Consider the following 13,360-nt stretch of genomic DNA (forward strand, 5'->3'; position numbering starts at 1 on the left):
GAAAATATATAAGCATAGAAAAATGAGAAAGAAATACATAAAAATGCTAAAAGTGTTCCCTCTGGAGAGAAAGATTGTGAGAGATTAATATTTTTTGTGCTTCTCTGTTTAATTCAGAGTTTTCTACAATGATCAATATTACTTGATAATTTAAAAATCAGACTTGTAAACTGATGGATCAAATATGACGATTTTGGTAAAACAGAGCAAATGCTTGAAGACTTTGCCTTCCTTTCGAGTTGGTTGTTTCTCCTCCTAGAAGTCAGACTCGACAAGGGTATGTACACAAAGGCTGTGCTCTAAGAGTGTTCAGTGCAGCTTAGCAAACAGATATCCAACGAGAGGGGATTGGTTAACTAACAATATCTCCATAGAATAGTATCCTTGGCAGCCACTAAAAGTTACATTGCGGAAATATCCTTAATGTCTGGAAAAGTATAGATGACATGTTAAAGAGGGGGGGGGGGGGAACAGGTTACAAAACATTCTGTGCAGTGGCTATATATCCATGTTTAAGTAAGAAAAAATATATACCGTTTTTTAAAAAATGATTTAAAATAAGAAGGAGGTGAGAGGGCACGCCCAGACCACTGGGTACGTGGACACAGCGGTTGTACCTTGAGGAGCATGTGCTTCTCGCTGGGGGTCAGATACATCTTGTTCTCGTAGTAATCCACACAAATGTTGACGATGTCCGCCAGCAGCTCCTCGTAGCCTGGGATCACTTCCAGTTGCTGATGGAGACACTAAACAGCAGCGCCCCCCTCTGGTCAGCTCCTTTTTCTGCTGTTGCACCCTCCTCATCCACACCATGTGATGGACCCCCCCACCCCCCCCCCACACACACACACACAAGCTGACCACTAGGGGGAGGAAGCCTGCATCCTCTCCATGTCCCCACAGTGGCTGGTCTGAGCTCCCGCACATCTCCCCTGGCAGGGAACTCACTCCCCTAGGGGCCCTCCATGTTATTCCCTGCCAGTTTTGATGGTTAGAAAGTATATGATTGGGCTGAGCTGAAAAGCAGCTCTGCGTTATAGCAGAAGGCCTGTTCGTCTTCCCAGTTTAGTTTTGAGGCTGTGGACCTAGCCATGGTGTCTCCTCAGATGATGGGGGATGGCCTAGCCCGGGGTAGGAGAGCTGGGCCGGCAGCATTCTCCCTCCTGGCAGGACACAGCAGTATAGAAAGAAACGCATCTCCCAAAAGAAGGGTCTGACAACATGGGACTGTGTCCTAGGAAAGAAACCTACAGCTTCAAAGTTAATAGCCTTTTGCATTCAACAAGGAGTAGGGAGGGCCTAGCGAAGCCAGCAGCATCCCTGAGAGAGAGCCGAGTCTCCAAACCCTTCGAAGAGGGAGGGCCCCACTCAGCCTGAGTCCTGCTGACATTCTTGCTGGTGCCTGTTTAGGCTGAACTGACAGATGAGCAAGACAGGTTACGTCAGACAGAGCATGAGTACCACCGCCCAGCGGGGGTGCCCTGGCCAAGCGGTGGCAGTAATAACAGCTCCATTTTCTTATGCCCTTGCCATTTGTCAGGCTCTGCATACGGAGGGCTTTTTATACAGTATCTCATGTATTTCTCACAACAGTCCTATCACATGGATTCTCATAACATTCTCAAAATCCCAGGTCCGTTTTACAGACGAGAAAACCGAGGCTTAGAACTTGCCCACGGTCTCATGATGGGTCTAGGGTTAGAAAACAAGGCTGTTTAACTCCAGAACCCATGCTCTCAATCTGCACTAATGTGGGGGCAGGATAGTGGCTGAGAAGGTCTTCAGGGAACCACATTGGGAGAGGGTGAAAGGACTGTCTGGGAAGGGAGACTTAATCCAAAGTCTAACTCTGGAGTAGGGCAGTGAGGGTGTGAGACCTGGGCCCAGCTCCTCTGCTCACGGTCCACCCACCCTCCAGGCCCCTGCCTGTGGCCCGGGACGCCAGGCCCGGACTAACGTGGAGTTTGCCGTCACCTGGGTGATCCTGTTGTGGTTGGCCAGGAACATGGAGAGGTTCTGCGACTCCTGGATAGACTGGGGGTCCGCCATCTTCCTCAGGAACTGCGCCGCCCTGAAACACGGGGTGGCAGAGAGGAACGCTCAAGTAACCAGCCTAACCAGGCCTCTCGGGCTCCGCCTCCCACCCGACCTGAGTGACACTGCCCCTGAGGTTAACCGGCTCTGGCATCACAGGTGACTAAAGTCAACGGGGAGTATGTTCTGGAGTCATTTGGAGTTGTTTACACCCTCTGATAAGGGTACCTGAGACTGAGAGGCGAGAATGCACTGAAGCTCAAACTCCAAGCTGAAGGGCAGCTAGCATCCTATCAACCAGCTGGAGGGGTGAGACAGAGTGCAATGAGCACCCCTGGCCCCGCAGTGGCCTCCAGCGGACCTGCACAGCCCGCCACGGAGCAGAGCCAGGGGCAGGAAGCTTTGTTTTTGTTCTGTATTGTGTTCTTTATTGGAAAATCTCTAGGCTTCTAAAGCAAAGCATTACATAGAACCCAGTCTATTTAACCGGCTGGGATTGAGAGTGAAGGGATGTTACGTGTGGGGAACACACGCAGGACGTGAAGGGGAAAACTGTGGCGGCCCAGATTTTTCCGGCCGCTTTTGAGTCAGGCTTGTGAGGGGCTCTTTCACAGCTCACTCAGGAGGACAGCGTGTTGAGAATCAGTCTGTTGTCTGCTTTCTTCTGCTTTCTCCAGTTACTAGGAGGAGAGGCCTTTCATCAGACACAGAAAAGCCTTCCCAAGAGATGTGTCTAGACAACACAGAGGAAATCTGCTGCTTTTGACTCACCCTCCCGCCCCCGCCCACTTTTGCGTGGCTGTACTTAATTTCTAGAGAGGAAGGAGCCCTTCCCACTCCCTGTCCTTCTCTTGAGCTGACATTGACCCCCAAGTGACCCCATGGTGAGCACCTGTCCAATCAGAGCCCCCACCCACACAATGGCTGATGAGGAACCTGGCACATGACCAAGCTGGGACTTTTGCAAAATCATTTGCAAAGAAGAGCATCGTTTTCTTCCCTTGAAGCTGGGGTGGCTATGCTGGCGAGAGGAGGGCTTAAAGCTGCCGGAGGCCACCCCAGGGCACAGCCCGCCTGAGAGTGCGCAGGGCCCTTCAGTTCCGGGAGCCAACCCATCCCTCTTCCACAGAAGCAGTTCGAACTGGCTTTCTGATTCTTACAGGAATGACAATGTGGCCACTTTATAATGATCTCACTGGCTCTGCACTACAAAGGGCACGAGAGGACGCTGCTGCTCCACAGATGGAGAAATGAGCATCTGATTCCATCTTGAGGCAGAGAGCCCTGCACAGACCCAGTTCCCCAGGACCCAGCCCTACACCTTTCTCCTCAAACCACACAAACAGGTCCGGCCCAGCCGCTGTGTGACTGGGGAGTGGCTCGTTTGATTCTGGAGAAGGGGCCTGTTAGACAGGCTCCATCCTCTTCCTCCCCTTGGCAGGCTACCCAGGAAGTGGGGAGCAGGGGAGGCTGACCTCTTGTAGGCAGAGTGGTCGTTCTTGACGCTGCACTTCATGTTCTTCAGCTCGTCCAGGACCGCGAACATGTTGATGAACTTGCCCAGCGTCAGGAGGTAGGCCTCGGAGACAAAGTCCTTCCTCCGCTCGGCGTGGCACAGCCGCTTCACCTCGCTGCAGAACCGCTCGATGGCCTTGCGCTGCGGGCAGGGAGGGGGCAGCAGGTAAGGACGGGCAGCATGGGTGGGGGCGGCTCCCCGAGCTCTCAGGTGGGGGCAGGGTCAAGGCTCCCCTGGGGCCCTGGGTGAGAGTCTGGACATTTAGAAGCAAATCCGCCAAGAGGTCTTCCTCAGAGGAGTCCCTACATTCAAAGCTGATTTCTCAAAGGAACACACCACCCAGTGAGTTGACCCCACGCATTTATTCGTCAGGCTTTTGCAGAGAAGCACCGTGTTATTCACTTTTGTATTCCAGTGCCTAGGACAGTGCCAGGCACCACTCGACAAGGGGGCAGAGATTCAGAGAAAGAGGTTCATTCAACCAATAAATAGTGTTTACTGAGTATCTACTATGCACTAGGCACCATTCTAGGCACCGGGGTAAAGAAAGAATGAAGAAAAAAAAAATCTCTACCCTATGGGGCTTACATTTTAGTGAAGGAAGACAGAAAACAAAATAAACTACTTCTGTACATTACAGTGTGATATGTGTTATGGAGAAAAATAAAGTGGGGGAAGGGGGTGGGAGGATGCTTGCCCAGAGCTGGGATGGATGGGGGTATAATGGGGTGACAGCAACAGGGAATGGGATTTCTTTTTGGGGTGACGAAGATGTTACAAATTGACCCTGGTAATGAACACACAACCCTGTGAATGTACTAAAAATCATTGAACTGACCACTTTAAATGGATGAATTATATGGTATGTGAATTATTTCTCAATAAATCTGTTACCAAAAAAGCAGCTGAATAACAATCCACAAACAAGGCTAAAGAGTAACCCAGAGAGAGAGCCAGAGGGAGGAAGGGGAACAAGAGGAGGAGAGGAGGGAGAGAAATGACTCCTTGTGTTTGCTCTCCCCTCCTCAGGCCGGGATACCCACCCGTAATTCCTCGCCTGTGAAGACCAGACTGGCTACGCCTCCTCCTTCCAGAGCCTAAGTCCAAGAGCACTTTATGATTGTGGAAACGTCCTGTGTCTACAACCCCCAATACGAGAACCACTCACCACATGTGGCTACTGAGCACTTGGTGGTTCGGGCAACGGAGGACCTGGATTTTACATTTTATTTCATTTTAATTAATGTAAATACCCACACGGGGCTACCGTACAGAACAGCGTAGCTCCAGGTGACCCCAAACCATCCTTTCTCGGTTTCTGTATAGTTTTTCTCTCTTGGACCTGCCTTTCTAAAGTGTCCATGGTCGATTAACAGCAGCTTCGATGTGTTAACCCTCCTGTGTAACTAGGGCTCTACATGGCTCTTTACAATAGACTTCTTTTATCCTCGCCACAAACCTGTGAAATAGGTACTATTTCCAAGGTGAGAAAACTGAAGGCATCAGATATGCTATGTCACTCACAGGCACAGTCACACTGTGGAGGAGCCTTGGTCTCCTGCCTCTGGAGCCAGCGTTCCTGCCCTGGGCTGCAGGTATCTGCACATTCCCAGACACCCCATCTCGGGTACAGCAGGCCATGCAGAGCTGAGTGTGGGGCTGAGCACGGGGTGGATATCTGCCAGAGCCTGGAAGTCTGTTTACCAGTCTGAGCTCTCCGTGGAGCACGTGCAGGGCAGAGTGTGTGGCATGACCGCTGCCCTGGGGTACAGACTGGTCTTAAAGTGCTCAACCTGCATTCTTGAGCAGCTTCCAACCTGAGCATAATAATCAACCTGTTGCCTTATTTTTCCTTGGTTATTTCTGTTTAACAAGCTGCCCTCCTTTTTTTTTTTTTTTTTTTTTTAATTTAACTAGCTTGCCCTCATGAAAGCCCTTGGCTGTCTTTTTCCTCTTTTCCTCCTTTAAAGATCACTCTTCCTGGTTTCCCAACTGGTCTTCCTGCTGCCACTCCTGTCACCTCCCGCCCCTCACATCTGTGCTGCCCTCATCTCCCTTCCATTTCCCCCCAAGCAGCCAGATGTTGTAAACATACCAATCAAATCGTGTCACTAGGGAAAACTCACAGGAGAGAGTCCTGATACCCAAGGACTGATGGTGGAGAAGTCATAGAGACTGGTAGGAGGGGCGGAGGCGCGAAAGGGCTGGCCAGGCAACCACAGACGGCAACTGAAGTCCCAGAGAGATATCTCAGGTGTGTGTGTGTGTGTGGGGGGGGGGGGGTGCCACTGAGAACCCTGGGATCTAATCCCAAAGCTGGGCTCCCCAGGCAGAGAGCACCAAACTGAGGAGGGTACCCACATAACATCTAGCTGTGAAAAGCAGTGGGGTGCTGTCTGCCAGGGAGTGGCAGATGAAAGTTTGGGAACCCTCTTAAAGGGCCAATGCACAAAAATTCCCTGTGGAGCTACCCACCTTGTACTCTGGCAGAGGGAGGGTGAAGTGGACTGGAGCTGTGAGAGCAGAACCCAGGACTGGGGACTCGGGGGATAGAGCTCAGAAGGTAGACATCCCAAGTTTCCTGGGCTGAGTCATTACCTCACACAGCGGAGGACATCTTTCCAACATAGACATCTGCCTTGCATGGGGGGAAAGGCAGTCTACACACCCCATTGGAAAACACCTTGCCCTGAGGCCACTTAAGATATTAAAAGTAAAAATTAGCCTCCAGGTAGAAGCAACTGCCCCACCCTGTTGAAAAAAAACGCTTGCCAAACTGGAGGATGATTGCCTGGAAGCAATTCAAGTTGCATCCTATTAGTCTGTAGACAGAGGCAGCCTCTGGAGGCTTTGAGTCTTTGCCTGATCCAATTAGCCAGAAACAGCCTTTAACACTATCCTGCACTAGAGACTGAGAAGTATAGAGGATCTACCTAAAACATAGTCACAAACCCAAACAGACAACCAAAATGATGAAACAAAGAAACAACCCTGAATGAAACAACTAGTAAATTCTCCAGAAGAAGAGATAAGTGAAGCAGAGATAAGAAATTTATCTGAAACAGAGTTCAGATTAATGATGTTAAAAATGCTCAACAGTATAAAAAAAGATATAGTAGCTATGAAAAAAGAACAGTCTCAGATAAAGAATGGCATAACACAAATAAAAAACACATTGGAAGGAATACATAGCAGATTAGGGGAAGCTGAGGATCAAATCAGTGAATTAGAAGACAGAGTTGAAAATATCACTCAATTAGAGAGCCAAAAAGAAAAAGAAATTAAAAAACAGGAGGTTAGCTTAAGGGAGCTGTGGATCAATGTGAAACACAACAATATTAGAATAGTAGGTGTGCCATAAGAGGCAGAAAGGGAGAAAGGAATAGGAAAGGTGTTTGAAGAAATCATGACAGATCCTGTCACTAGAATCCTCAGTGGTTTCTGTGGTGATTTAATAAAATCCGCACACTGTTTTCACAACCTACTTCATGGCCTGCAGTTCCCTGTGTGAGCGGGTCCCTGGCTACTGCTCCAGCCTCACTTTTATCCCTCCCTCTCCCACCCTGCAGCCTCCCTGGCTTCCTTCTGTTTCTTAAACACATGAGGCCCCTTCGAGCCTCAGGGGCTTGGCCTTCACAGTTCCTTCTGCCTGAAACCCTCTTCCTCAGACCATCACACACCAGCCCTTCTCATCACACAGACCTCAGTTCATATGCCATCTCCTGAGAGGCCGTCCCTAAAGCTGCAGCCAAGTCGCAGACACCTGCAGCCCAGGGATTTTTGAAATGTTATTTATTCACAGCACATATTAGGCCCTGAGAATTGTTGTTTGTTGTTTATTGTCAGTCTCTCCTCCTGCCCAGAACATACTCCTGTGCTCACTAGAATGGAAATTTCAGGGAGGGAGGGAGTGTCCATCTTGCTCACCAGGGGTGTGTGTCAGAGGCACTCAAAAAGTATTGACCAAATGAATAAGCAACATGGCACAAAAACCCAGACCCATGTGTACAGAAGGGCAGGGGCCTTCTCTAGTCTTCTGATCCAGATTCACCAATCCCTCACCTGGAAGTACATGAACTTCATGAGCTTGGTGACCTCCGGCTCCAGCACCTCCACCGTCTTCTCATATATCTCCACACGGTTGGGCTGCTCGTTGCATTTCACCTGTGGGCAGAGGGGTCTCAGACATCCTGATCCGCCCAGGCAGTCCTGGGTCATACCTGTTGACTTATTAATGGACCCCTTTTCACTCTTGAATGCACCTCATCCAGGATGATAAATGACAAGGTCACCGTGGTGAGAGGAGGCTGGGGTAGCCCTGATTGGGGGCGACACTGCTCCCCAGACACTGGCTGCAGGAAAGAAACCAGCTGGTCCCAAGAACAGAACCATCCACCTTCAGTCTGTCTGTACTGTGACCAGTCGCTGTACACACGTCCACGTTTATCTGTAAGATCTCCCTCCTTCAGCCCTTCCTCACTCTAACCCCAGAGGGGCCCCGCCAGATTCCTGGCAGAGAAAAATGTCCCATCCACTGCTCCGGATGCACCCGGGGCAGAGCCCCCCGGCCACACTCAGGCCCACCAAGAAACCCATGTGCTCTGCCCAACGGTTTTCAACACATCACAACCACATGGCGGGTGTTTTCACAGCACACACACCCAGGAGTGCTAACAAGGCGGCTGAAACTGATGAGTGAGCGAAGGGTAAGTTCAAGGTCATTCTTCACACTGTTGTTTAGAAATTCTTAAAATAGGAGCAACAAGCTCAACGTCCAGGTGATTGAAAGGATAAAATATGATACACTCAATTCAGTATCATTAAGTAACAAGGAATGAGACAGATCTATGTCACCTGACATGGACAGACTGCCACCATAAATTGACAGGTAAAAACTGTGATGGGACAGGAAGTGTCACTTAGTCCCATTTTTGTTAAACAAAACAGTATGTGTGTGTTTGTTCATATATGATACAGGAATAGTTACCCCGGGGGACTAAGATTAAGGAAGGGTGAAGAACTGTTTCTCTTTACACATCTGTGCCTCATGGATTTTATTAAAATGGGACTCATGAAATATATGACAATTATAATGATGGTTGACACATACACATATTATCCGTATGTGTCAACATGAAAAAATGTCATTGATAAAGAATAAAGTGTAGCCCAGCTGGCGTGGCTTGGTGGTTGAGCACTGACCTATGAACCAGATGGTTACGGTTCGATTCCGGGTCAAAGCATATGCCCAGGTTGTGGGCCCCAGTGTGGGGGGGGCGGGGTGTTGAAGGCAGCTGATCAATGATTCTCTCTCACCTTTGATGTTTCTATCTCTCTCTCCCTCTCCCTTCCTCTCTGAAATCAATAAAAATATATGTTTTTAAAAAGGAATAAAGTGTAAAAATATCAAGTGGCAGAACTATATAAGTAAAAAGCAACATACGCTTTGTAAATAATTATTTACAAAATAATAATCATAGAAATATTCAGGATAATCAGCGAGAAAGATCCAGGGGAACAGGCAGCAACACATGTCCACAGTGATCATGCTCGGATGGGAGGTGGGTTTGGGGGGTGGGGGTGAGGAGTTGGGGCTGTCTTGCTTTTTACTTTATACCTTTCTGCAATGGTTTGATGTTGTACAGTTAGCATATACTGTTTTCCAAATAAAGTATATTGAACAATTTTTTCAAAGTTGGCATCAGTTTTATGGGAAACTCTCTGAAGGTTTTCAGCATGTCCCCTTGGATTAGCTTTGCTCCCTGCCACCTGGAGAAACTCAGCTCCCTGAATGGGGTAAGGGGGAGGGTGGTGGTGCCCCCTGGCGGCAGGAGAGCCCCCAGGGAAGGACAGCCTCACCTGGGGGATGGCCCGGGAACAGCTGCGCCAGGTGTACAGCATGACCGCATACTCGTGTCCTTCCTCCAGCATTTCATTCTGAAAAGCAAAACACGCTAATCAGGGAGAAACTGCCCTGGTGCAACAGGCTTCTCATCAGCCCCCAAAACCTCACTGCTCAGTGAGATCTGTACACCAGCAGCATCCCCATCGCCTGGGAGGCTCATTAGGAATGCAGAGCCTCAGGCCGCTGCCTGGCTGACAGAATCAGAATCTGCATTCAGGAATATTCCCAGGGGATGCACCCTCCCAGGTGCAACATAAGTTTGAGAAGCACTGGCCTCAGGTATTCTCATCAGACACCAAGGGCTCTGTAAGCAGGCTGCAGTTCTCAAAGATGGATAGCCACCTCATAAAGAAGGCAACAGATCTATTTGTTCCAACAGCAAAAGTTGTCCCAGATATACTTAGCAAGAAAATAAGCAACTAGCAAAACAGTATGCATAGCACATAGGCTATAAAGAAAAACTAAACAAAGAGTAGCAATTAGGAAAGTACATTATGGTATATTGGAGATATTTTGGTGGAATAGGACTAGCAGGCTCTCTGCGGGGCACTCACTTTTCCTATCACATAGGACCATAATGTTTGCACTTTTTTAGAAAAGCTTATGTGACTATTTCACAAGCAGAAAAATTATTAATATCAATTCCTTAAAATAATGCAGAGCAGATAGCAAAACCAACAACAGCACCAAAAATAAATCTGAAAAATACAGTGATGACGCACCACACCTAGTAAGTGCTATCATGGAAAGAGCCCTAAACTCAGGGTACAAATATCTAGGCTCCAATCTCAGCTTCATCACTCTTTGGCCATTTGGCCTTCAGGCAATCACTGAACCTAAGATTCTCCATTTAGTGATGATGACAATAACAACCTCAAAGAGTTTTATGAGAACTAAATGGAATACACACACACACATACACACTCTATGTAATCTGTAAAGGGAGCCAACAGTATTACGAGGAAAAAGAACAGTCTGGCAGTTTCTCAAAAAGTTAAACACAGGGTAACCTTATAACCCAGCAATTTCACTCCTAGGTAAATGCCCATGGGTCCACACAGAAACTTGCATACTTGTTCACAGTAGTATTATTCTAATAGCCAAAAGTGGAGTCAACCCAAAAAGTCCAACAACTGATGAATGAAGAAATGAAATGCAGTACAGCCAGAGAATGGAATAGTATCTACACTAATAAAAGAGAAACATGCAAATTGGTGTCACTCCGTGATGCCCACCGGCTGATCAGAATGAGTATGCAAATTAACCCAACAAAATGATGGTTAATTTGCATATGCAGGCGTGGAGTGAAGACAGAAGATGACTGAAGACTGAAGAGGCTTGCCTTCTCTGCTGTGGTCAGAGCGGAGAAGCCTTGAAGCTTGGCTTCTCCGCTATGGCCGGAGCGAAGGCCTGGGTCCCGGGTGCCGGAGGAAAACCAGTGCCGGCAGCCAGGGGAAGGAAGGCCTATTGCACGAATCTCTTCGTGCAACAGGCCTCTAGTGCATCTATAAAAGGAATACAGTGAAGATACGTTATACTAGCACAACATGGATGAATTTTGAGAACATGATGCTACATGAGAGAAGCCAGACACAAAAGGCCACATATTGCAGAATCCATTAAGATGAAATGTTCAGAATCAACAAATGCACAAAAACGAAAAGTAGGTTAGTGTTTGCCAGGGAATGGGAAGAGAGAGGAATTGGGAGTGACTACTAACGGGTTTGTTTTTTGTTGTTGTTTTTTGTGGTGACAGAAATTAGATAGTGGAGATGGTTGTCTAACATGGTGAATATATTAAAAAACACTGAACTGTTCACTTTAAAGGGTGAATTTTATGTTCTATGAACGATATCTCAAAAACACAGTAAAAAAGAGTATTTTTAGACCATCTCTTCTGTAAATGTTTGTATTGATATAAAAATGAGCCCTTACTGATTTATTTTTTTTACTCCACATGTCATGTCTATTTCATAATACCTTTCTAGTACAAGGTCAGATTTAATTTAGAGCTCATTACTTTTTATGGTTTTGTTTTCAACAGCCAATGCCACCGACAACTCACACTTTCAATCAGCACTTTGAAAATCAGGAACACGTTGCCCTTGAGATGACAGAGAATCAAGGTGAAATGTGTGGGTCTCCTGCTGCCATTGCTTCAGAACACACATCAGAAAAGGGATGTGACAGAAACATAAGGCGCATGTTAGCAACAAACTTGGCCCTTGGTAGGTGTGAGTATTCCAACTCACTCACCCAAAGAATGTTTGAGCCCTGAGGGGTCCCAGGCTCCTTGCTGGGACTAGGGCAGTGAACAGAATGAGATGGACTCTGACCTATGGCCAGGGCAGGTGACCATCAACCAGGTTTGTTGTATAACTAAGCCTGTGATATAGAGGTCAGAATGGCGTGGTGGAAGGCTCCCCTGGTAGGGCCATGGAAAGCTTGATTTCTGGTCCTGGCTCTGTTGGGCCTACCTTTTACCTTGAAAAATGTCATGGTTTTCTCACTGGAGGAAAAGAGTTGGTCTCAATCACTGTCTCACCCCTGGCTGCACATTAGTCACCTGGGGAACTTGGAAGACTCCTGATGCCCAGGCCACGACCTCCCAGAAATAAATCATTATCCCTGGGGAGGGAGCCCAGGCATCAGCATTTTCAAATGCCCCCCAGGTGAACCCAATGGGCAGCCAGCGTGGCAGCTGCTGGACAAAGGATCTCTAAGGTCCTTTATTTTTATAAGATTCTGAAAGTCCATGACTTAAATGCAATGTGAGTTCAGCTCAAGTTTCAGGACTGGTAGTGACAGACTGTACCTCTCAGCACTTACTCAGCCCCTATCTGACCTCCAGCAAAGAGCCCTGACCGTTCCATGCAGCTGGTCAATTACATGGTTTATACACTTTCTCTCACTCCTCTTTCTTCTGGCTCTCCCACCATTTGAGAGACTTACCAAGTGCAGGCAGGAGAAATACAAGAAGCTGAGCATCTAATGAAGACACTTTGCTGCTGATAAGGTATGCTGGAGAGAGATTTAGCAAGTTACAAGGTAGAAATTGTTGAGTGAAGTGAGGTTTGGGCATTACTCAGGAAGGCCAATGGTACACCCTATTCTTGACCCATCTAAGACCGTATCAACACTATCCCTGTGTCGGCAGAATAACAGCCCCACAAAGATGCCTGAATCCTGATGCCCAGAACTGTGAATACAATCCTCTCCACAGCAAAAGGGCCTTTGCAGATGTAATTAAGTTAGAAACCTTGAAATGGGGAGGGAGGCTGTCCTGGATTATCTGGTGGACCCAAGGTAAGGACAAGGGTCCCAATGAGTGAAAGAGGGAGGCAGGCGAGTCAGAGATGGGATGGAGGGTGGAAGCAGAGACTGGAGTGATCGAACTGCTGGCTGGCAGAGGGTGAGCCGAGGAAGGTGGGCCGCCTGTAGAAGCTGGGAAAAGCCAGGAAACGGAGTCGCCTCCACAGACCTTGACTTTAACCCTGTAAGATCCTGGCTGGACTTCTGACAGAAAGAACTGTAAGCAAATAAACTTGTGTTGGTTTAGGTCACTAAGTCTGTGACAATCTGCTACAGCAGAAATAGAAAACACAATCCCCCTCTAAACCAGCCCCTCCTTCTGACTCGCCGATTGGTGCCCCTGACCTGGTATTTATACAGACAACTGTTAAGCCAGATGGAGTTAACCTCCAGTGTCTCTCATATCCACTTCCTTAGCCAGCCCTCAACCAGCCTCACTCAGCCTTTAATGCCTCCAATGCAGATAACCGTATCAACCAGTGTATTCGCCTCACAACTTATTCTACACATAACTAACAAATGGAACTTATTCCCCAAGCAGAGGTCTGTTCACATTTCTCCCAGGGATAAACAATTTTCTATTGCTTTTCATT

At 47.8% G+C, this 13,360-nt stretch overlaps 1 protein-coding gene across 3 annotated transcripts in view; it reads right to left on the reverse strand.

Annotated features, from left to right (window-relative positions):
- CYFIP2 (cytoplasmic FMR1 interacting protein 2) overlaps nucleotides 1-13,360 on the reverse strand; it is a 105,309-nt gene that overhangs the window by 72,813 nt on the left and 19,136 nt on the right. For all 3 annotated transcript variants that reach the window (XM_036312052.1, XM_036312051.1, XM_036312050.1), the window contains exons 4-8: nucleotides 9,410-9,487; nucleotides 7,613-7,714; nucleotides 3,510-3,691; nucleotides 1,975-2,071; nucleotides 618-746 (exon numbers count right to left, since the gene is read on the reverse strand). In XM_036312052.1, coding sequence (XP_036167945.1) covers nucleotides 618-746; nucleotides 1,975-2,071; nucleotides 3,510-3,691; nucleotides 7,613-7,714; nucleotides 9,410-9,487 — 588 coding nt within the window. The remainder of the gene's footprint in view (nucleotides 1-617; nucleotides 747-1,974; nucleotides 2,072-3,509; nucleotides 3,692-7,612; nucleotides 7,715-9,409; nucleotides 9,488-13,360) is intronic.

Source organism: Myotis myotis, unplaced genomic scaffold, assembly GCF_014108235.1.
Source record: "Myotis myotis isolate mMyoMyo1 unplaced genomic scaffold, mMyoMyo1.p scaffold_m19_p_6, whole genome shotgun sequence".
In the NCBI taxonomy this organism is placed as follows: Eukaryota; Metazoa; Chordata; class Mammalia; order Chiroptera; family Vespertilionidae; genus Myotis; species Myotis myotis.